We start from the raw sequence: 23,248 nt of genomic DNA on the forward strand, positions 1-23,248 counted from the left end.
CCATGTGTCCAGTCTTATGCTATTGATAACCTCTACTTGTAACAACAAAAAAGAAGATAATTTGCATTTGACACTGGGTGAGTCCTATGTCCTCATGCTTAAGTACAGTCTCATGACTGATATGGCAAAACCTCAATTAAGATGTTTCAGGAAATAGGGTTTTCTGGTGTCTTTGCTGCTAAGCAGAAAACCCCTTACATTGACATGGAAGCCATGATTGGTTTCAAACCTCGTTGGTGAAAACCCCCCTCTAGAATACTTATACATTTTCTTGCTTCAAGATACTAAGAACGAAAAATCTTTTAAACGGGATTTTGTGCCTTGTTTAGACTCTTGGGGTCATGAATATCAGTTTGTATCATACTGGGCTCTAGGGGTAGAAGATAAAGGCTAATGGACCAAAATCTATAGTATGTTCGGGTCACACTCTCCAAAGAGAAGAATGAGTTAACTAAGGAATCCGATTGATTGGATTTCCTCTGGTTGAGGTTTTCCTACTCTTGAGGTATAATGTTGAAGTGGCTTCCAGGTTTAAATTGGGCATAATCCACATGCCAGGCATTTGCAGAGGTGAGCCCTAATGCCAGTGCTCATTGCCATCATGGTTGCATGGGGACTTTGGGCTCATTCTGTAACATTCTTAAATTCTGCCTAATGGTTTCTAATTAATTTTGTGGATGAAGCTCTTGCAGTGGATTCATTGAAGACAAGTTCAGTTAAAGACTCTCCCTCTTCCTTCTTTTGCCATCATTTGCTCCCCTTCCCTCTCTCTTGTTTTTCTCTCCCCTTCTCTTCTCTCATTCACTGTCAGGAAAGACTACCTTTGAAGGGACAATTCTGTACCGAGCTGCACCGGGAAAGACGGAGGGCCACAGACGCTATTACAGTGAGTGACCTTAACAGCAGGAGGCAATTGTAAAGATAAGATCTGGGTTCTTGTGTTTTTTGATGCAGCTGCACTTTCCTGAGCTGCTCATGCTTCTGCCAAGTGTCTGTGAATTTCTGATCCAAGGACATGGACTTATTTGCCTGCGATAAGTGCCGTCTCCTTGGTGTGTGCTGCGGGAGCATTCCCATCACCAGCCCCTGGCGCTGTCTTGTTTGCTTTGTGCCTCTGTCATGTGTGTGACATGCGTGCATGAACCATGCGTGCAGAGAAAGGATCAGTAACATTGGTCATGGCATATGTGTTTGTACCAGTATCTCTGCGCCTCTGGGGTGGTGTAAGGTGGCTTCCTGTGGAGATGTCAGCCTCTCGTGGTTATTGCTTTTACTGAGTGGGTCATTGGAAACCAATAAGTCATTTCCTCATTGCGGGGTTCAAAGAAGTAAGATTTTGGTAAGAAAAGTCCGTGCCAGAAATGGTATTTTGCTTTGCGCATTCAGCCAATCACCACACGGCAGACTTCTTTTGGCAGGACCAGTGTGTAGCCTTTTGTGCTGTGAAAGAAAGCTGCCAAAAGTTGAGGGGAAGGAGATGAATGAGGTTAATGAATGAATCTCGTGAAGTTCGTAGAACAGTCCTGCCACACAGTAAGCACTACACGTGTGAGTGTAAACTGGAAAATAAACAAAAATGGCTCACGGCCTGGAATATTAAGGAAATTACTGGCAATGGCTTTTGTGTAATTTGGCCAGTTATATGAGCGGCCAAAGCAAACTTGAGGAAGCTTTGTTCTTTTTTCACTGCGAAGGAAAAGCATCCACCTTAGTGTGCACGTACACACATGTGTACATAGAGACGTACACACAGTGATGAAGGAGAAGGTTCACGCGTGAACACCGGAGCCACACGTCTCAAACTGTCTGCAGTGAAGTGTATTTTTATTTCCATTCCCCTGCGGACAGACATCGGGTACTGCTGGCTTGCCTTCACTGTGCATGCGCTGCACCACCCGCCCCTCCCAGCAGGAGCAGGCAGACAGATGTTGGTCTGTGCCCTGTTCACCCAGACGCGTCTGTTGGCCGCACGTCCGGAAGTAGCACCAGCGCACACTGCTATAAGCATTTCCAGACACGGACACTTTCTGTGCTTGTCTCTCTGTGTACCGGGAACGAGCCCTTCATGATCTTGGCTCCAGTCCACAGACCTCACTTTGGGTTGCACTGCCCTCGAGTGTCACCTGGCATTCCGAGCATGACACAGGGATAGTTTACATAATAGTGTGTGTTATGAGCACCAGTGGCTAAAAGATACAGCACCAAAAAATGAAAAGCCACCTTTCTTTTCCTCTGAAGGGAAGGAACTAGATTTTGAGTTATTTTGTCAACCCAGATATTCAGACATTTAATTTCATAGTACTTAAGAGTGATAGAAGCAACCTACCAGAATATCCAGAAGAAAAATCTGCCATGTGTTTCCTTCCCAGCCCATGCTTGTGTGGTTGAATGACCGTGCAACCTTTCCCTGTGTAACATAAAGAGTATTTCTCACAGTGATTAATATGATATTATTAAGATGAGCCCGGAAGGTGGCAAATCCCTAAAACCAGAAGCTCAGTGAAATCAGGATGGCAGTGGTTGAAAATATTGTGTTTCTAGCTAATGAGGTATGATAAAAGAATCCTTCAAATTCTTCTCTTTGAAGAACTAAAACAGACTTGCCCAAATCCATTTGCCCTGCTGCCTTTTGCTTGTGGTGCTGGTGGTGGTGGTGGCGGGGAAGGGGAGCAGTGATGTTTTCTCTTCACTAACCATTTCTTTATTCCGCCCTCAAATGCTTCTTTCCAAACCAGAAAAGAATGTACAAGCCATTTATCACACAGAAAAAATCCATACGGCAAAATGAGAACATGTTAAAGGGGAAATGACACAATATTTAGACTCCGAAATTATATCTCCAGCAGGGGTATTTCCAAAAACAATGAACAGATAAACACACGAATGGATAGCTAATCCAGGGAGGTTCTCCATGTTTGCACACTCGCATCCAGTCCTGTAAACTGGAGCCGACCCCCTTGTTGTGGGCTGTTCCTCATTGTTCTGCCCTCTGTTCTTGCTCATAAATGCTGTTCTTTAGTTAATTAAAATGTACACCAGGCATCTTCCTCCCCACCCCCTCCTTTCTGGCTTACAAATACCATTTTATTGAAAACAGCAGCAACGACAAACACAGCCATTGTTTAAAGGATTTGATTTTGAAACTTGTTAGCAATTTATAATGACCTTTCTATATTTTTCTGTTTTCATTTAACAGTTTCTTCCTGCACTGAGACTTCTTTATTTGAATGACTTCAACATTTTGTGACATTTTATGTGAGCAATTATTTGATGTATCATTCTTATGTACTAAGAGGCCACCTTACATGTAGGAAGATAATGCACAGTGTGGCTAATAGAGAACAAGATTTGATGGTATACTTTCATCCCAAGGGCATCATTGTCATCAGGAGACACATAGTCAACGTTCAGGAGCTATTCTACACATCTAGAGGCTTTTAGAGACAGGCTTAATGGCACTTTCCATAAGATATCCTTTTAATCCTGCCCTTTGATGGCATGACTAATGTACTGACCATCAAAGTAAGAATGTACACCCAGAAATTAACTAGAAACAGGCTCTTCCTTTTAGGAACATGATTGTGGGCAGAGCCTGGGGAAAAAAAGAATCTGGGGAGGTAAGTGTCCCTGTTGTCTTGCTGATATCTATTTGATGACTTCCAACTCATGCCACCAGAGGTCAAAGGAAAGGTCATGTCCCCAGTGTTCTTCTTTGGAAAGGAGTTCAGCTCTGGGCAGACGTTGGTGTCAGAGGAGGGAGGAAGAACTGTAGGCTTGGGGGATTCTGGCCTCCTGGAGGGCAGCTTCCTTTCCCTCTTTAACAAATATAATCATCTTGCCAGTGAAAGTGTTTCAATGTCAAGTTTGGTTTAATGCTTTCCTCCAGAAACATGTCTGCGTGCATTTATTCCTTGTGAAGCCATCCAAAGAGATTTAATTCTTTGGCAGTCATAATTTTGTGTGGTTTCTTTAATTGCTAATTTGTTTAAATGGCTTTTAGCTTTACAGTTTCCCTTTAGGAAATGTTACTTTCATTGCTAATTGCTAACTGACGTGAGTCATAGAAATGGGAGGTACAGTATGTGGTACTGACTAGGTGGGGAGGCGAGGAGGGGGCGGGAAGAGTTGTTATTGCACAGACTGCAGCAAAACAAATTTGGCTGAGAACCAGGCTCTGGCTGAAAAGAGGTGAAATGTCACATTTACGAAGAGATCTGCTTTGAAATTAGATTTCCTGAAAAGTTTTGATTCACTTCTTAAAATTAAAAGCTGGGCACAGAGGGTGGGAGGGAGACACAAGAGGGAGGAGATATGGGGATCTAGGTATATGTATAGCAGATTCACTTTGTTATACAGCAGAAACTAACACACCATTGTAAAGCAATTATACTCCAATAAAGATGTTAAAAAAAAAAAGCTGGGGGTGGGGAGATGGAACAAAACTCAGAGCCGCCCCCATGCAACATATTCACACGCTAAACGAAAAACCGCAGTGCAAGTTATCCCATACCCAGTGACACTTGTAGCAGTGGTTCCTGGCTGGCTATGAAGTGCTTCACGGCTATGGCTGATTTCTGAGCTCTTTCTTTCCCCGTCCCCGCTCTTGACAGGTTTAAGGGAAACCACAGGCTCCGAGAGTGATGGGGGTGACTCGAGCAGTACCAAATCCGAGGGTGCCAACGGGACAGTCGCAACGGCCGCAATCCAGCCGAAGAAAGTTAAGGGAGTGGGCTTTGGAGATATTTTCAAAGACAAGCCAATAAAGCTAAGACCAAGGTCGATTGAAGTAGAAAATGACTTTCTGCCTGTGGAAAAGGTATGTTCGACAGTTTCTGTTTTATTTCAACGTGATGTTGTGTATCCAAAAGTACCTTGTAGGGCTTGGCATCTACGGCTTCCTATGCCTCTTCTGAGGTTTCATTGTCCTCGTGTGCAGCTCTCCTTCTATATAGGAACAGCTTTCCTCGAAAGGCTCATGCTCTAGTTTGCTGTTGCTTTTCTTACTGATCTCTCGATGGAACGTTTCTCAGGATGACTTTTCAAATAGACCGGCCCTTCTGTATTTCCTCCTCAGAAAAGCCACTCCTGCCTGGACCCAGCTAAACACATAACCTTGGTACTTTTCCACCTCTCTTCTATCCTGGTAGGTTTCTCTTGTGATTTGTGCTTGGGTGTGTTGACTGGTTCTGCAGTAGAGAGAGGGGTTGTGTTTTTTTTTTTTTCTCAAGGTATTTGGTGGAAATGATTTCATACTACTGAAAGGAAGTCTCCTGCATGTGTGAGTGACAGAGATGGCCCTCGCTGTGAATCCCTGAGTTGTTACCATCAGGAAGCTGGCTGTTTTCTCCTGCCCCTGGTTCTGGGTTGGCGAGAGGCGGACAGCGTGTTGCTGCTGAGTACACGGTTGCCAGAGCAACACACCCAGAGCCATTGTGCTTGTGGCTGTCAGTGACGTCTACTGTGGTACACTTTTAAGCAGCATAGCCTTGCTTAGGATTTGATAAATACTGTGGAGTTTTCCAGATTGTAATAAGCTCCACTCGTGCTGTGCTTAAAGAATGTTTGTTAATTTGATTCAGTGCTGAAATGTTTGCTTTGACGTTTGTGCCAGCAGGCTTGGGGGTGGGGGTGGGGGATGGGCAAAATCTCCACTGCAGGTTTATCGGCGGCTTTTAAATGTTTTTCATTTCTCTGCCAGATGAATTTTTAAAAGTTGCATCATCTTCTGCAGCTGTAGAACTTCCACCCACCTCCCTCCCGCCATCCAGCAGCAACCTTGCCCAGTGTCATCATGCATTAGAAACAGAATCGGGAAAGGAAACTTTTTGGACCCTTAACACCCTTAGAGATGAATAAGGCAGAAAGGGCAGATACTTAAAAAGGAAGGACTGTTTCACTTAAACTCTTCTTTTGTGGAAGCTTCTCTAGTCGATTTGCTATTTCTCAAGATCTGGAAACTATCTAGTTACTGTCCCAGCTTGTGAGTTCATTTCTGCTTCACATGGTCACTTTCAGAGTCCCATAAATGTTTACAAAAGAGCAAGTTCCCATCTTAGAAAGGAACGATGAATACAGTTTTTCTTCATTTTATTCAAGTGGTTGAAATGAACATGACCATTGACTCAGTCAGCAAACAGTTTATTCCTTTTGTTCGTTTTATGATTCTCAGTCTTATTCTTCTCTGTGTAAAAGGACGTTGTGTGTGTATAAGTTTCATTATTGCTATTAATAATTGTCTTAACCGCTAATAATAAATTGGGTTGTTACTACTAGAAATATCAGCGACAAATATAATACTCCCAAGTTTGTACCTCAGCACACTTCTCCTCTGAGCTCCACAGCCACGTGTCCAACTGCCGTCTTGAACATCTCCACTCGGAGGTCCTAAATTCTTAGCAGCTTGTCCAGACCTGAACTCATCCTCGTCCCCCGGAAACCACTCTGCCCACAGCCTTCCCCATCTCAGGTGAAGGCAGTACCACTCCCCCTCCCATGACTCAGAAGAAAAGCCCTGGGGTTGTCCCTGACTCCCCTCTTTCTCTTACATCCCATGGCTGATCCATCAGGCAACCCCATCAGCGCAGCCTCCTAAGTGTGCCCAGCACCTGCCATGGCCCATCACCTCTGCTCTCCCCCTGCTCTCGCCATCGCTGCAGTGGCCTCCTAATTGGTCTTCTTGCTCCTCCCCTTCCTCCTACGGTCTAGTGTCAGTACCAAAGCCAGGAGGGTGATCCTTTGAAACCCGAAGTCAGGTCATGCCACTCCTCCGCTCGCACACCTGTAGAGGCTTCCCTGTGAACCAAAGTGAAAATCCACCCTGAGTCCCAGGAGCTGGGATGACCTGACTCCCATTGCCGCTTGGACCTCCTCCCTCACTGTTCTCTCCCTGCTTGCTCCATCCTGGCCCCCTCGCTCCTCCTCAAACATGCCACGCACGCTCCCACTTGGGGGCCTTTGCCACGGTGGTGTCCTCTGCCTGGACACTCTGTTTCCACCTGCCCGCTGTGGCTGCCTGCCTCTCCTCCCTGACGCCTGCTCATTCTGAAACCTGCCCCCTTGGCCCATCCTGCTTACTTGCGCTGCATTTTTTGTTTGCCCTAGCATGTGCCCCCTTCTAACATGTTTATTTTTTATTATGTTTACTCTTTGTTTTGTTCACTGATGTGTGCTATGTGCTTAGAACAGTGTGTGGCATATAGTAGGTGCTCAGTAAGTGTTAGTTAAAGGAATGATATTCAAACTATATTAATATAACACTTTAGAGATTACAGACATCTATAAAATGAGGGAACCGGGTGGGATAACAGTTATATAGTTGGAAATATAGTAGTTGTACGGTTCACTGCACCTCTGTGAAACAGAAGATTTATTGCATTGGTCTTAGAGACAAGAAATGTTAACTTCATCAGAGTAATATATTTATGTACGGCATGTGTATGCATCTTGATTCATGATTTGTTTGCAGAATGAAACCATGTGCTGGCAGCTCCCTTAACCTGCTTCTCATTGTGAAGCCTCTGGGGAAAACTTAAACTTCCCAGCCTGCTTTACTGGCTGCGGACAATTTTTATAGCATCTAAGAGGATTCAAAACTCTCTCCACCCCCTGTTGTTGGCGCCATGGATAGTTACATAGATTTATGGATCCATTATGCTATTGCACAACCTGGCATGGGAGCTGATGAGTGTGATAATGTTTTACTTGTGTACAACCTGGTTCTCATCGCTTTTGAGATGGTTTTGTGTCTAAGATTTATGGTTAAGGAAGGAAGTTTCCTATGAGAGTTGAGCTCGCTGTTTCGATTTTGCAGAAGCACAAACTGGATCTCATGTGGCGGCATCTGTGTTAGGTGAAGCCGAAGCAGGTCTTCCACTCAGGCTGGGGCAGTTGACCTGTTCACATGACTGGTTTGATAACTCGCATGAGGGAAAAAAGGTCTATGATCATTATTAACAGCTGCAAGCATCCTAGTGTACTTTCCGTTCAAGTTTGCGAAGTTTTGAGATCCACTTTTCTGAGTCAGTTGAAACTTTTGTGCTTACTTTCCCTGTGCTTTAATCCATATCGCCCTACCCAGAGTGGTTGAATGCTGATGGTTATACACCAGGAGAGATACTGGTGTATCTGTAACACTCCCCCGACCAACAAGGAAATAATTAGTATTCTTGCTTCTCTTACTGAGCTCTAAGGAAGGACCCCATTTATGAGTCTTTTTAATGCTACCAACCTGATATGCCTGTGAATGATGTGTTTAATGTACCATTTAACTGAAAGATTTATAGGTGAAATGATTTAACGTCTGGGATTTTGCTTCCAGTAATTTGGAAGGTGGAAGAGTAGGTGGGGCACAGAGGAAACCAGGTTGGTCATGAGTTGATAATTGTTGAAACTATGTGGTGCATACATGGGGTTCAGTACACTGTACTCTATTTTTGTATATGTTGGAAACTTCCCTTGACAAAGGTTAAAGAAAAAAGAAAAGAGCCTTGGAGAAAAATGCACCATTTAAACTAAGCCCAGAGGTACGTATGTGTTATATCAAAACAGTGGAAAATACGTTGTGGCTAAAGATGAACCAAGTTAAATATCATAAGATTTTAGAAGGGCATGGTACCATTGTCCTAGCTGATTGACCTTGACAAAGTCACTTAGCCTCAATTGAACCATCTGTAAAATGGGAATACTCTTTATGCCTATCCTACCTCATAGGACTTTTTTAAAATGCTACATAGCTGAAAATACTTGGAAATTGTAAATGTAACTCATTTCAGCTAGTATTTGTTCAGTACTCACTATATGCTCGGCACTGAGGATACAGTGGTAAACAAGACCAGGTCACTGCCCCTCAGGGAGCTGCAGAAAAGTAAACAAGCAATAATAATACAGTGTGGGGAATGCCGTGACCAGGCTGAGAACACAGTACTGTGCCGTAGGAGCCCTTGGGCATGGCAGGAAGTAGCGAGTTGTTAGGGAGGCTGGGGAGTGTGTATTCATGTGTGTGTACCTACTTCCTACAGGAAGTGGTGTTTAGACCTGTAAGAAGTGATGTTTTTAGACCTACAGGAAGTGATGTTTAGGCTGAGAACCATGGGTCCAGTACACATTCATCAAGCAAAGGAGCATAGAGTTGTCAAGGTGGGAAGAGCAACATGTATAAATGCCTCGAAGGGAAAAGGAAATAGCACAGAGCATGTGTCGGGGCTCCAGCAGGAAGTGGGGAAAGATGAGAATGGAGAAGAAAGCAGGGCCCACATCAGGAAGGGCCTGGTGAGACTTGTTAAGGAGTTTGGACTTGACTTTGAGGGCAATGGGGAGCCATCAATGGGGAGCAATTCTCAGTGAGAGAGTGACATGATCACATAGGTGGTTTAGAGAAAGTATTCCTAGCTGCAGTGGGAGGAGTGGATTACAGAAGACAGGATAACTAGAATTCAGGGGAGAAGTTAACAGAAACTTGTATTGGCTCTACCAGTAAATCCCCGTCCTCAATGTAGATTCTAAACCAGTTAATGAGTCAGTGGATGGAGAATCAAAATATTATTTTTGTTCACTTTTTCAGTATGGATATCCAGTTGACTCAGCACTGTTTATCAGAAGGATCATCCTTTCTGCAGATCACCTGTTTATCAAAAAGGTCACCTTTGTCATAATTTAAGTGCTTGTGTATGTGTGGGTCCATTTCCAGACTCTCTGTTCTGTTGGTTGGTTTGTCCCTGTGGTCATTCTGTACTACCTTAATTACTGTAGCTTTGTAGTCGGTCTTGACGTCTGGTAGTGTAAGTCCACAGTCTTTATTCCTCTTCTTCAAGATTTCCTGCGTTGTTGTATTTTCATATAAATTTTAGAATCAGCTTGTCAATCCCTACTTTCTTCCCCCCACCCCCGCAAAAAAACCTCCTGGATTTCGAATGGGAGTACGTTAACTATAGATACTTTTGGGGGAGAAATGACACCTTTCCGATCTATGAGCATGGTATATCTATTTATGTAAGTCTTACTTTACTTTGTAAAAATTTCTCAAGTTACATATTTATGATTTGTACACCTTTCTCTACCTATGTTATATTACAGTGTTGTTATTGACGAAGGCGAAGTTGGAAGATATAGATTAGTGTGAGAGCCAAATGGGCTTAGCAGTTGATCTCCAGAATTAGACAGACTCACCCACCCAGTCTCAGCAATGCTGGACTCGGGCAGACCCATGTGAGGTAGAAGGGCCAGCTCCTTGGGGAACAGCAGAGAAGGCCAACTTCCAAGAGGAGGAAAGAGAAGAGCTGAGCTAAGCATGCCCAGTTTATTTTTCCTAAATTCACGTATCAGAGAAGTCATTTCACTCTCCCAGGAGAAAGTAAATAGGGAGATAGAGAGTTCCAAGAGTGTTCAATTCTGCCCAGAGGCCAAGTGTGTCCAGAGAGTGTCCATTTGGTCTCCCTTTTTTTACATGGAAGGAAATATCAAGATAAGACAAACAGCTTTTCTAACAGCTTTGAATTATTATCATAAATGTTTGGGGGAAATATTTTAGAGATAGAATCAAGAAGTTTGATAGTATGTGGGAGATAAAGGAGAGGAAAGACTTGAAGAGGATGCCTTGGGTCCTTATCGGTTAGAGAACACTGGAGGAGAAAGATATCTGGGGAGGAAGGTCATGGGTTCAGTCTTAGACTAGCTGGATTTTGAGGTCCTTGTGGAACCATCAGGTGGGGGCATCCAGCAAGCAGTTGGATAAATAAGTCTGGTGATGGGGAGAGAACTGTAGATGTAGGTATTGGAGTCATCCACCTGGAGATTGGGTTGGGAGACTGTAAGAAGGCAACCCAGACAGGACCTCATTCTCATGAATATGGCTTATACCTTGTCTCCCAGCTGTGGACCTGAGAGAGAACTTCCTCATCAGGCTGCTTCCCTGCAATCCCAGCCTGGCCTCACCCTTTTTCTGAACTCCTTCCCTTTTCATGAGTCACTCAGATGATCACTCCTGGCCAAATACTCCGGGAAAGGAGTGTCAGGTATTACACGTGGGTGGGTAAATTCCAGATGCTCAGGTGAGTCCCAGGACCTACCTAAGCTAATATGTCTTTATGTAGAATAATCCTGGCTTTCGGGCGCCAGCTTATTCCGTGCTTAAGTGCCCTAGGCACAGCTAATCTTGGCCCCCTTAATTATTGAGAAAAGCAGTCTTTTTGGCCTGGGCTCTTCAAACAGCCATATTGGAAAAGATATTTTTCCAGATTGGTTGGTTTGCTCTATTGGAGTCCCTACAAAGAAAACCTTCAAGAAGTTCCATGGTCTTCCTGTCTTAGTTGATTTCCATTAGTGACTTCTGATCTCTGTCTCTTGAAATGATTCTGTTTTCTTTCTCTGTTTTCTACTATGTTCCACAACTAGACATTGTGTTTGTGACAGTTGCTTTTCCAGCTCTCATCATCTTGAATCTCAGTTATAGAACCACAGTCATCCAAATTAATGCCTTTATGATATCAACATTGTAGCTTTTACTTGTAACAGAGAATTCAAATTAAAATCATATATAAATGAGCTACTAATCAATTTTTTTAATCAGCCAAATTGCAGCAAGAGAAATTCTAATATCTTCATATGTACCTCAGGCAGTCTTTTTATCCATACTAGTAAAAATTCGTCAAGCTGTATACTGATGTAAAATTAAAACATGTAAACATTGAAAGTGATGATCTTAGTTCCTTAAAAATGAGAGATTTATGTCTCTAATCCTTTGAAGACTAGAAATAAGCTCTGGGGAATCCCAGAAGCTAATGATACATACTTTGACTAATGAAACACAACTGGATCGAACCTTGACATGATTATCTGAGACCTATAGTATTGGATGTCTCTCATAGTGGTTGAAAGATAAGATTTTGTGACATCTCTTGAGCAGTTGAAAGACCCGTGATTTTTAAAGAGCAGGTGGTGTTGAGATGCCCACTGGTCACCTGGGCTGAATGAGGTGTCTGGGATTTTCAGACTTGGGTTTATGTGTTATCTTTCCTTATCTAGGAGAAGTGAGGAGAGGGCCGGTGGTAGGAAAAGGGAACCAGAAATAGTATACAGGGGTACTGTTTGACCTATTAGGTACTGTTTACTGTTTTATGTATGTTTGATATATACCTTCTAAAGCAATCAGCATAGCGTATTTTATTTTATTTTATTTTTTTGTGGTATGCGGGCCTCTCACCGTTGTGGCCTCTCCCGTTGCGGAGCACTGGCTCCGGACGCGCAGGCCCAGCGGCCATGGCTCACGGGCCCAGCCGCTCCGCGGCATGTGGGATCTTCCCGGACCAGGGCACGAACCCATGTCCCCTGCATCGGCAGGCAGACTCTCAACCACTGCGCCACCAGGGAAGCCCTGTTTTCTTTTTCTTTTTAAAATCAATTTATTTATTTATTTATTTTTGGCTGCGTTGGGTCTTCGTTGCTGCGCGGGGGCTTCCTGTAGCTGCAGCGAGCGGGGCTACTCTTCGTCGCAGTGCGCGGGCTTCTCACTGCGGTGGCTTCTCTTGTTGCAGAGCACGGGCTCTAGGTGCGTGGGCTTCAGTAGTTGCTGCACACGGGCTCAGTAGTTGTGGCTCGTGGGCTCTAGGGCGCAGGCTCAGTAGTTATGGCACACGGGCTTAGTTGCTCCGCGGCATGTGGGATCTTCCCGGACCAGGGCTCGAACCCGTGTCCCCTGCATTGGCAGGCAGATTCTTAACCACTGCGCCACCAGGGAAGTTCCAGCAGCATAGTGTGTATTCTATGAAATGTTTAATTGCAGCCAGATGGTCACCAAGAATCACATTCCCAGGAGGCCTTAAAATTGTGTTTTTAGGAATATAGTTATTAAGCATGCTGGATAGACTGCCCAGGTTCACATCCCAACTCTGCCTCTTCCTGGGACAAATTACTTAAGCACTCAATGCTTTAGATTTCCCATCTGTAGAATCAGAATAACAAGAGAACCTGGCCCATATGGTTGTTAGGAGGATTAAGTAACTCAAAAAATGGGTAAAAGTGCCTCGTGTAGAATAATCACTAGATTAACGTTAGTAGTTATTACTGTTGCCCTTCTGGTTATGAGAACAGAAGGAGTGTCTATAAATAGCAGTGCAGTCTCCGGGATCATTTCTTTAACTTTTTATTATGGAAATTTTAAAACTCAGAGAAGGAGAAATGAATTTTGCTCCGTCTGTGGTGGCTGTTTGTTTGACATCACCAAGTCTTCAGTATTGGCCATTGGGGAGCAAGTGCCATGCAGAGGATTTTAGGGCAGTGAAAATACTCTGTGTGTATTCTGTATGATACCATAATGATAGATACATATCATTATACATTTATCCAAACTCATACAATGTACAACGTAAGAGTGAACCCTAAGGTAAACTACAGACCGTGGGTGATAAGGAGTCAATGTAGGTTCATCAGCTGTAGCAAACGTACCATTCTTTTTTTTTTTTTTTTTTTTTTTTTTTTTTGGCGGTACGCGGGCCTCCCACTGCTGTGGCCTCTCCCGTTGCGGAGCACAGGCTCCGGACGCGCAGGCTCAGCGGCCACGGCTCACGGGCCCAGCCGCTCCGCGGCATGTGGGATCCTCCCGGACCGGGGCACGAACCCGTGTCCCCTGCATCGGCGGGCGGACTCTCAACCACTGCGCCACCAGGGAAGCCCCGTGCCACTCTTATGTTGACAGCGGGGGAGGCTGAGCATGCAAGGAGGCACAGGGTATCTGGGAAATCTCTGTACCTTCTTTTTCTTTTTCTGTGAACCTAAGACTGCTCTAAAAATAAAGTCTTAAAGAAAAAAAAAGAAAGTAAGTGCCATGATTTTTGAGCTTGTCTTTGTTAGTCACCATTGTATTTACAGTTCCTTGGAAATCATTAAAAACTATAGTTGGCCTTCAATAAATATTTTGTGACTGGATGCATAAATATGTTTTGTCCTAATCCAATCACAATCATAAAGGAAGACTCATTCTGTTTGGGGTCTGCTTGTAGTCTGGCTATAGATTTCCTCTTCCATTTGTTCATTAATTGGCTCGTTCCTTCATTCACTGAAGCTTTATTGAATGTATTTTATGGACCAGCAGTGGCAGCTCTGGAATTTCTAGATAAATGAGCTAAGGAATGGCAATCCATTTGGAAAGGGATTAGCTAGGTAGCATGTTTGGAGGCTGTATTAGCATAATGTGTGCACATTTTTCGCCTGGCAGTTTATTTGTTTGCGGGGGTCTGGTGTAGTTAATTGGAATGGAGTTAACACCTCCACTCCCACATCACACCTTGGATCAGCTGTCACATACAGACCTCTCATTTAGCGCTTCAGATTGTCCCTGCATGGGAGAGAAGTGGGTACGTATTAAAAGTGATTATGATGCAGGGGGAAAGGACCAGCAGAGCTCTGTCCAAAGCATCAAGGAGGATAGGGAGGAAGGAGCTGCTCACTTTTCCTGGAGGTCTAGAAGGAGGGGATGGCTTATCAGGGAGAACTTTTCAAGGAAAGTGTTATTTGAGCAAAGTGTTAAAAGATAACTGGGGATTCATGGTACTGGCAGTATGCACATGGGCAAGGGGAGAGTGTGGTGATGGGCGAGGGCTGGGTTTGGCTGGGCTGCAGGGGACTTGGGGGCAGGCAGCTGGAGGGGAGCCTGACCCTCTTCCCTTAGGTCTCTGCCAGCCCACTCACTAGCTGCACTTCTGGGTGGGCTGGCACGTTGGTGGAGGGGTTCCAACGGGCAGTGTCATGATCAGATTGGCACTTTAGAGAGAGAACTGGGGAGGTGCCAGGCAGTGTGGACTAGAGATGGGAGAGGAAGTAGCTGGGAGAGTTGCCAGTCCCGGGGCTCTGTGGTTGATGACTAATTGGCTTGGAGCTCTTGTAGCTAGTAGCTCTTGGAAAGGGGCAGATGGGCCCACCTCATGCACACTCTTTGAGTTGGGCTGCCGTAGCCTGGGTTGGCAGCAGAACTGACAGAAGAGCCAAGTTTCCTTTCAAAGAAAACTCTTTTGTGTATTATGGAAAGCAAAAAGCCAGGAGTCAGCATTCAACTATCTGTGTCCATAGCTAGGCTAAGGATAAAGAGATTAAAAAAATTAAGCTGGGAGGGCATTGTTAAATACATATATATTTATACACACTCATGAACATCATCATGTGTGTCTATAAATCACATAAGGTATATTTATTTATGTATATATACATTCAGCAGGCTCATCTTCCTAATTTGTTTTCTAATAAACTTTTAATTTTAGAATAGTTTTAGATTTATAGAAAAGTTGTGAAAATAATACAGAGTTCCCACATACCCCACAGCCAGTCTCCTCTGTTGTTAATATCTTACATGAATATGGTACATTTGTCACAATTAGCCAATATTGCTTACACGATTATTAACCAAGATCCATCCTTTACTCAGATGTCCTTAGTTTTTACCTAAAGTCCTTTTTCTTATCCAGGATCCCATCCAGGAGACCACAGTACATTTGCTCGCCCTGTCTCCCTAGGCTTCTCTTGGCTGTGACAGTTTCTCAGACTTGCCATGTTTTTGATAACCTTGGCGATTTTGAGGAGTTTTGTAGGATGTCCTTAAGTTGACATTGGTCTGATGTTTTTCTCATGATTAAGACTGAAGTGATGGGTTTGGGGGGAACCACAGAGGTAAAGTGCCGTTCTCATCCCATCAGATCAAGGGTACATGGTCTGAACATGGCTTCTCACTGTTGATGTTGACCTTGGTCACCTGGCTGAGGTCTCTCCACTGTAAAGCTGGTCTGTTTTTTCCCCTCTTCTACATCAACTCTTTGGGAAGAAGTCACTATACACGCCTCACTCTTAAGGAGTGGGGAGTTAAGCTCACCTCCTTTAGGGCAGAGTATCTATGTTCGTTGTTTGGAATTCTTCTGCACAGATGATTGTCTCATCCCTCCCATCCTAATTAGGTTTTGATAAGGTGATTTCTTATCTGTCCTCTAAATTCAAAATGCTAATTCTCTGGCACTTGGATCACACTTGCCATTTTCAGCCAAGTGCCATTTCCCACATTTGTTTTCTTGTGTGACACATAAACAGATCTATGTGTTATTTATCCAAGCAGATTGCAAATTTCTTGAGGACTGGGACAGCATCTTATTCAAAGCCCCTTACACGCTGCAGGTGGCTAATAAGTATTGAATAAATGGTTTTTAAATTAGCTTAATTTAAAAACTAACCATAGTTAATAACTAAAACCGGTTATCAGAGTCTCTGTACATGAGAACTGTGGTAAGGTGAGGATACTGTTGACGTGGCATCCTGCTTTGTGAAGTGGTCCTGAATTTGTAATAGTAGCTCATAGGCTGCTTCCTGTGTGCCAAGCACTTTTATAAACACTTTACATATATTACTTATTTAATCTTCCAGACAACCCTGTATCTTGGTGCTATTATCCCCATTTTCTAGATAAGGAAACTGAGGTGAACAGAGTCCAAATAAGTTGCTTAAGATCACTCAACTAGGAAGTGGGCCAGCTGGGATTTTGATCTCAGACACCCTGCGTACAGAGTTTTGAACTCTTAACCACTGGGCTCTGAATTCATTACAATGGTAATTAAAATGGTATCTCATGTGGGTGAAAAGCAAGATTGCTATTCAAACACTTTATTCCGATCTGTTAGGTTACTACCGATGACATGGCTGGCAGCAATCTTGCTGTTTTTTTCCTAGGGGAAGTGTTTCTATAAAGGCATGGCTGCTTTTCCTTCTTCAGTTTTTTTCTTTTTTTAGTGAGTAATTTTTGTGGGGTACAACTAATTTTATTTCTTTAAAATACAGGCACTTTCACGATGGGCTTTTCGTATACAAACCATATTTTAGACATCTCTTGCTTCCCATCACAGTATCTATTGAAAGATAGGGGGCTTTTTATTTTCTCTCTGACGTTTTTAACCAGAAGTGCTTGCTGGGTCCTGCCAAATAAACGCTCCTTGAGTGTGTTCCTTGTGCGAGCGGTCACACCTGTGGGTCCGAGGAGGCAGCCTAGATTCCTGTGGCGACGTAGGCGAGGAAGGAAGACTTTTCTCGAAGCCACCCAAGCCATGAATCGGCCCTGGCTTCCTGAGCCATAAACAAATGCGAGCTTTGTTCTGCCCGTTGCTCATTTGGTCCCAAGTATGACTCAGGGTTAGGCTGGGTCCTTCAGGCTCCATGCCTTTGGCTGTTGGAAGGAAGTGGGAGGCTTCCAGAGTAGTTCTGGGACCTTTTCAAACTGAAGAGAGGAGGCTGCCTGCATGATGGGAGAAGAGGTATTTCTTTTTCTTTTTTCTTCTTTTTTTTTTCTTTTAGAGATGGAATAAATTCTCTTAACTTGTATCTTATCTATACTGTTCTGTTAACAAGATTTGTGATGGGTTTGCATTGGTAGGTTACAATGAAGGGGTTACCAGCGGGGACCCCCCACAGAGGGGGGCTGTGGATAGGCTAAGGAGCAACCTATAACGTGGAGGATTATTTTCTCAAGTCAAATGTTGCGCTGGAACTATTTAGCTGTTTTAACCAGCCCCCCACTTTGGTTAATTCGGCCATTAATTTTTACAGATGTTTCCAATTTCTCTGTGTCTTGGGTTTTCATGTGCTCATACTGCAGAGAGTAATTTGGATGGGCAGTTTGCACAAGCAGTAACTGTTACCCCATGTCACTGAGATGTTTAGCAATTACAGATGTTTGTGCAGTAAACAAATCCAGCTTGCTCTTCAGGTTAGCTTAGGAGAGAACACGTCCATGCAGAGCACGCCAGCTGTGGGGCATTTCACTCTTGGGGGGCATGGACATTGGAGTTTTCCTTGCGAATGGAGAAGCTGTGAGTAGTGATTTCTGGGTGCTGTTGAAGTGCTTTTTTATTGAGTTAAAGATATTTGGCTAATTTTGCAGTCCTGGACATTTATATTCGTTTGCTCATATACAGAGTAAAATAGAGACACTAAATTATTTGATTCTCTAAAAGCTTGCTAGTAATAGGTGCTCTGCTTTCTCTCTGTGAGTTGTTCATATTTGTCTACCTAAAAGCAGAAGTCTGTCATTTTCCAAACACAAAATAAAATTCCCTAAATAAACCACAGGGTAAGTAAAGCTTACAATGCGTCATATGTCTTCCACATTCCTGTTTCTTGTTGCAAAAAAAATTTTAAGGGGAGAGTTGATGGTATCTGTAAAATATATCTATGTCTTTTTCTGTTGCCTTTAACTTATAATATTTTCAAATTTTCAAAAAAAGGAAAATAGCATGACAGAAAGGAAACACATTGTTTTAACACATTATTTTAAGAGTAGGAGGACTTCTTGAAAGTTTTTTGAATGGTGTCTGTTGCTTGCCTAGAAGGGAGCAGTTGGCTAAAATAAAAATATATTCCTCTGAAGTGGCTTGAGAGAATGTTCCTATTGAAAGATATCTGAAACTTGCTGATTGTTATTATTGCTGGGTGTCACTGACCTGAGTTCTGAAAAGTAAAACACAGAATTAGGTCCTTATATGCAAAATTCAGATGGTGACTCTTCATTTGGGAAATGAGTGAAGGCTTGATGGAGTGTAACTTGTGAAACGTGGGAGTCTTGGTAATGGCCTCTCTGGCTCCATCAGACTAGGGCCTGGAAATGGGGCAGGAAGGGTGGCCCCTGCAACCCTTAAAGTTAGTGACCTGTAAACTACACGTTGTACTGCTGAGTGCCCCCCAAACCCTTTGCTTGTTTGTTTCTCAAAGTGGAAATAACTCTGTTACTTCTGACTACAGGAGCTCTTTGCAAAAATTATTATAATAATAAAAACTCAAAGTTAAAGAATATGAAGAAATAAATAGAAATTGCCCTTTTTTTTTAACATCTTTATTGGAGTATAATTGCTTTACAGTGGTGTGTCAGTTTCTGCTGTATAACAAAGTGAATCAGCCATATGTATACATATATCCCCATATCCCCTCCCTCTTGCGTCTCCCTCCCTCCCACCCTCCCTATCCCACCCCTCTAGGTGGTCACAAAGCACCGAGCTGATCTCCCTGTGCTGAGCGGCTGCTTCCCACTAGCTAGCTATTTTACATTTGGTGGTGTATATATGTCCATGCCACTCTCTCACTTTGTCCCAGCTTACCTTTCCCCCTCCCTGTGTCCTCAAGTCCATTCTCTGCATCTGCGTCTTTATTCCTGTCCTGATCCAGGAATAATCGTAGTCAACATTTTCTATGTATCCTTCCAGACTTTTATCTGAGCCTGAATGTGCATGCAGTACACACCTCACTCCTCATACAATAATGAGGTCATGTTAAATGTCACCTGTTTTTAAAACTTAACATATTATGGGTCCCCCTTTTCTGTCAGAGAGGTGTCTGATCATTCATTGTCAAGATGCACCACCATTTATTGAACCAATCCCTGTGGGGTAACTATTTATGTTGCTTCCACAATTTTACTATTAAAAACAACATTCTTGGGGCTTCCCTGGTGGCGCAGTGGTTGAGAGTCCGCCTGCCGTTGCAGGGGACGCGGGTTCGTGCCCCGGTCTGGGAAGATCCCATATGCCGCGGAGCGGCTGGGCCCGTGGGCCATGGCCACTGAGCCTGCACGTCCAGAGCCTGTGCTCCGCAACGGGAGAGGTCAAGACAGTGAGAGGACCGCGTACCGCAAAAAAAATAAATAAATAAATTCTTATATATACATTATTGTACCTTCCCTGATTATTTCCTCTGGCTGAATTTTCAAATTAGGAGCTTCCAGGTTATAAGCTGACTTAATTCTGGTTGGTTTTGTTTTTAATGAAACTAACCCAAGTACATGATAAAAGATTCCAGCAGAACAAAGCTAAGGCTTTCTCAGTCCCACACTCAGCTTTACTTCCCAGTGGAAATCCCCATAAAAGCTTTCTGTCTACTCCTGTAGAAATATAGAATCTTTTTATTGTGGTAAAATATATATAATATGATACCATTTTATTCCTTTTTCAATGTACAGTTCAGTGGCATTAAATACATTCTCATCGTTATACAGCCATCATCACCATCCATCTCCAAAACTTTTCCGTCTTCCCAAACTGAAACTTTGTACTCATTAAATACTAACTCCCAGTTCCCCCTCCCCTTAGCAATTACCATTGTACTTTCTGTCTCTCCAAATTTGAATACTCATGAGAGTAGGGTCATAAAATATTTGTCCTTTTGTGGTTTATTTCATTTAGCATAATGTCTTCAAGGTTCATCCATGTTGTAGCATGGGTCACAATTTCCTTCCTTTTAAAGGCTGAATAGCACTCCATTGTATGGATATATCACAATTTTTAAAATCATCCCTCCATTGATAGACATTTAGGTTGTTTCCACCTTTTGACTACTGTGAATAATGCTACAATGAACACTGGCGTACCAACACCTGCTTTCAGTTTTTTGGGGTATACCCCCAGGAGTGGAATCACTGGGTCATCTGGTAATTCTCTTTAATTTTGGGGGGAACCGCCATACTGTTTTCCACAGAGGCTGCACCATTTTACATTCCCCCCAGCAATGCACAAGAGTTCCAATTTCTCCACATGCTTGCCAACACTTGAGATTTTCTGTTTTTGGGGGGTTTTTAATTAATTAATTATTTATTTATTTGCCTGAGCCAGGTCTTAGTTGCGGCACGTGGGATCTTCGTTGCCGCGTGTGGGTTCTTTAGCTGTGGCATGCGAACTCTTAGTTGTGATGTGGGATCTAGTTCCCTGACCAGGGATCAAACCCGGGACCCCTGCACTGGGAGCATGGAGTCTTAGCCACTGGGCCACCAGGGAAGTCCCTTTTTTCTTTTTTTAATAATAGCCATCCTAATGGGTGTGACGTGGTGTCTCATTGTGGTTGGAATTGGTGTTTAACGTGTGTTCGTGTTGCCTATCACTAATAGGAAAGGATATTATTCTTCCCATCTTAGAATGAGGAGTTGAGGAAGAGGTCTTCTGTCTGAGAACCCCCATGAACTAGCAGATCAGTTACACGATCCCAAGAGATTGCAAATTGTTTCAAGGAAGGACTAGTTCCCCCTGTTCCTGCAGCTCCTGGAGAAAAGATGAGTGGAGAGCCTTGGTGTTGCTTGGCTTCAGAGGTTTAAGGGTGACAGGACTGCGGCGTCTCACTTAGCCCCTCACAGGTTTATGGAGAACGGATTCAAAACCATTGTTTTGAGAAAAGGTGAATTTCTCTTTTGCGCTATTTTAATTCTAAATGATAGTACTCGTTTCATCTTACGTTGTGGGGAAAGCCAGTTTTATGATTGATTTGCTCTCCTCACTTCTGCTCTGGAATTCCTTGGGGACAGGAAATGAAAGTCCTTCTTTTTGTACATTGTTTGCCAACATGTTCATTTGCTTCAGTTGACGTTCTTCAGTGGGGTGGGCTGAGGTATCTGTACGTATTTCATTGTGGCCCTCTTTTGTTCATGTATTAACAATTATTTCATAATATTTATAATCCTAGAGTTTGCAGATGCTTTTGACTCCTGAAATTTAAGGGTTTAAAATTTTCTGTGTGGCCGTTAAAATCATCATGCTTCAGCACCTAGCTTGTCTTTTTCTCTCAGAGAGTCTCACTGGTTGTAAAATGATGTTCTATGCAACTAGAACAATGGGATGGATTAAGTTTAATGCTCTATGAAAGCTGGCAACTTTAAAACAAGCTATCCAGCTTACTTTGCATGGTGATCTGTCTTTGCTTCCGTTGAAAGAATTTAGATCACAGAGATCGTTCAGTTAGTCAGCAACCTGTTTTGTATTTTTCTGTGGCATCTGAGGCCATTTAAAAATTATGACATGACAGCCTTATTCTCAGCTCAGGCTCTTGGTGTTGGAGGCCAGATCCTAAATAAATGTATACCCATAAATGCTCTAGAAACACCTGGAAGCATAAGTACAATAACCCCTACCGACACCTCTAATAGAGATTTCTCTCTCTCTCAACTTGGGCTATAAAATGAACAGTTTACAAATTAAGAGTTTTCCAGAATTGCCTTACAAGCCACTTCTTCATCAAAAGGCTATCGTTAAGCCATTTCACGGATGGCCTGTGACTCAGGAGTGTCACCCCAATTAAACTCATCCTTGAACTTTTAGGAATAAAATAGGCAATGTTTGGAAAATTGAAGGCAGATACTTGGAGTCTCTATCATTCAGAAGCTATATTTCTGTTTTGCTCATTTAAGATGAAGAAGTTAGAAGTGGTAAAGATGGATTTACTGCCTCATTTTCTTTTTCTTCTTTCACTTGCTAAGCATTTTCACCTACCAGTGATTTTAATATGTTTTGCTCCATTTGTTTTGGTAGCATCTGCTCAGTCTGTTCTTTTTATTTTGATTTCTTAGTTGCGTTTCTCATTTTTTCCTTCACTAGAGGCAGCTTTTCTGAAACTTCTTGGGTACCTTTTCTTGACAATTAACAAAACTGATAATAAGAGAAGTAGTGATGTAAAATGTCAAGACTTGAAGATCCTAGAGTTGTCCAGATTCGTCCTCTTGGTACAGTGCTTAGCAGTTACTGCATTGGGAGAGCTGGACACGTTTTCTGTCTTATATGTCTCAATTTTAGATTTAGTTTCTTTTGCTTCAAACCCCAGTATCCCCTCTGCATTCAGGTGTTGTTAGAAGCAGAGAAAGTAGACTTGTTCATAATTTAGAATCCTGTTTTTTCAAGTGACGTGAATACAGATACTGCTATTTTTGACTCAGAAGAGGCTGAAACATGACAAAGCTGGTAACTCTATGCCCATGCATGGAAGTAATCTGCCTAAGCGATGCATGTCACATTGTCGATTTGCAGTATAGCGGTGAGCAGAGTGTAATTGATGGGTGACCTTACTGTGCTTACAGTCAAGGGTTATAGCATCTCTGACATTTTGGTGTAATTTTTGTATTCATTGCCCAAGAGCTCAAACAACTCCAGGTTTTTCTGGCTAGAGCCTTCAGTCATAGGTCGTTAGGCAGGAGAGGAGAAAAGCAGTCCAGATAAGAGATGACAAAAGGTCTTGAGAAACCAAAAGAGATATAGCCAGGTCAGGAAGGCATCATAGTTTCCAAGTACTAAAAGTGGTTTTATGGGGCCAGAGAGCAGTATGTTCGTGGGTAGCCCAACCCTGACATTAGTCTAGAAATTCTATGTGAAACGAAGATCTAACATGGGTTGATCGTCTTGTCATGAAACTGAATGACTAGAAAGAGGCAGGGGTACTCTAAGAGGCGATGACAGAGGCAATGAATGAAGATGGTCAAGAAACTAGA

The 23,248-nt window shown here is 43.1% G+C and overlaps 1 protein-coding gene across 6 annotated transcripts in view; it reads left to right on the forward strand.

Moving 5' to 3' along the window:
- SH3KBP1 (SH3 domain containing kinase binding protein 1) overlaps positions 1–23,248 on the forward strand; it is a 344,191-nt gene that overhangs the window by 199,345 nt on the left and 121,598 nt on the right. For 3 of the 6 annotated variants that reach the window (XM_060136885.1, XM_060136881.1, XM_060136883.1), the window contains 2 exons: positions 812–886; positions 4,611–4,816. In XM_060136885.1, coding sequence (XP_059992868.1) covers positions 812–886; positions 4,611–4,816 — 281 coding nt within the window. Of the gene's footprint in view, positions 1–811; positions 887–3,212; positions 3,256–4,610; positions 4,817–23,248 lie in introns of those variants that run through there. The other 3 variants (XM_060136886.1, XM_060136882.1, XM_060136887.1) reach the window with 2 other exon arrangements.

The sequence above is a fragment of the Lagenorhynchus albirostris genome, chromosome X (assembly GCF_949774975.1).
Source record: "Lagenorhynchus albirostris chromosome X, mLagAlb1.1, whole genome shotgun sequence".
NCBI lineage: Eukaryota > Metazoa > Chordata > Mammalia > Artiodactyla > Delphinidae > Lagenorhynchus > Lagenorhynchus albirostris.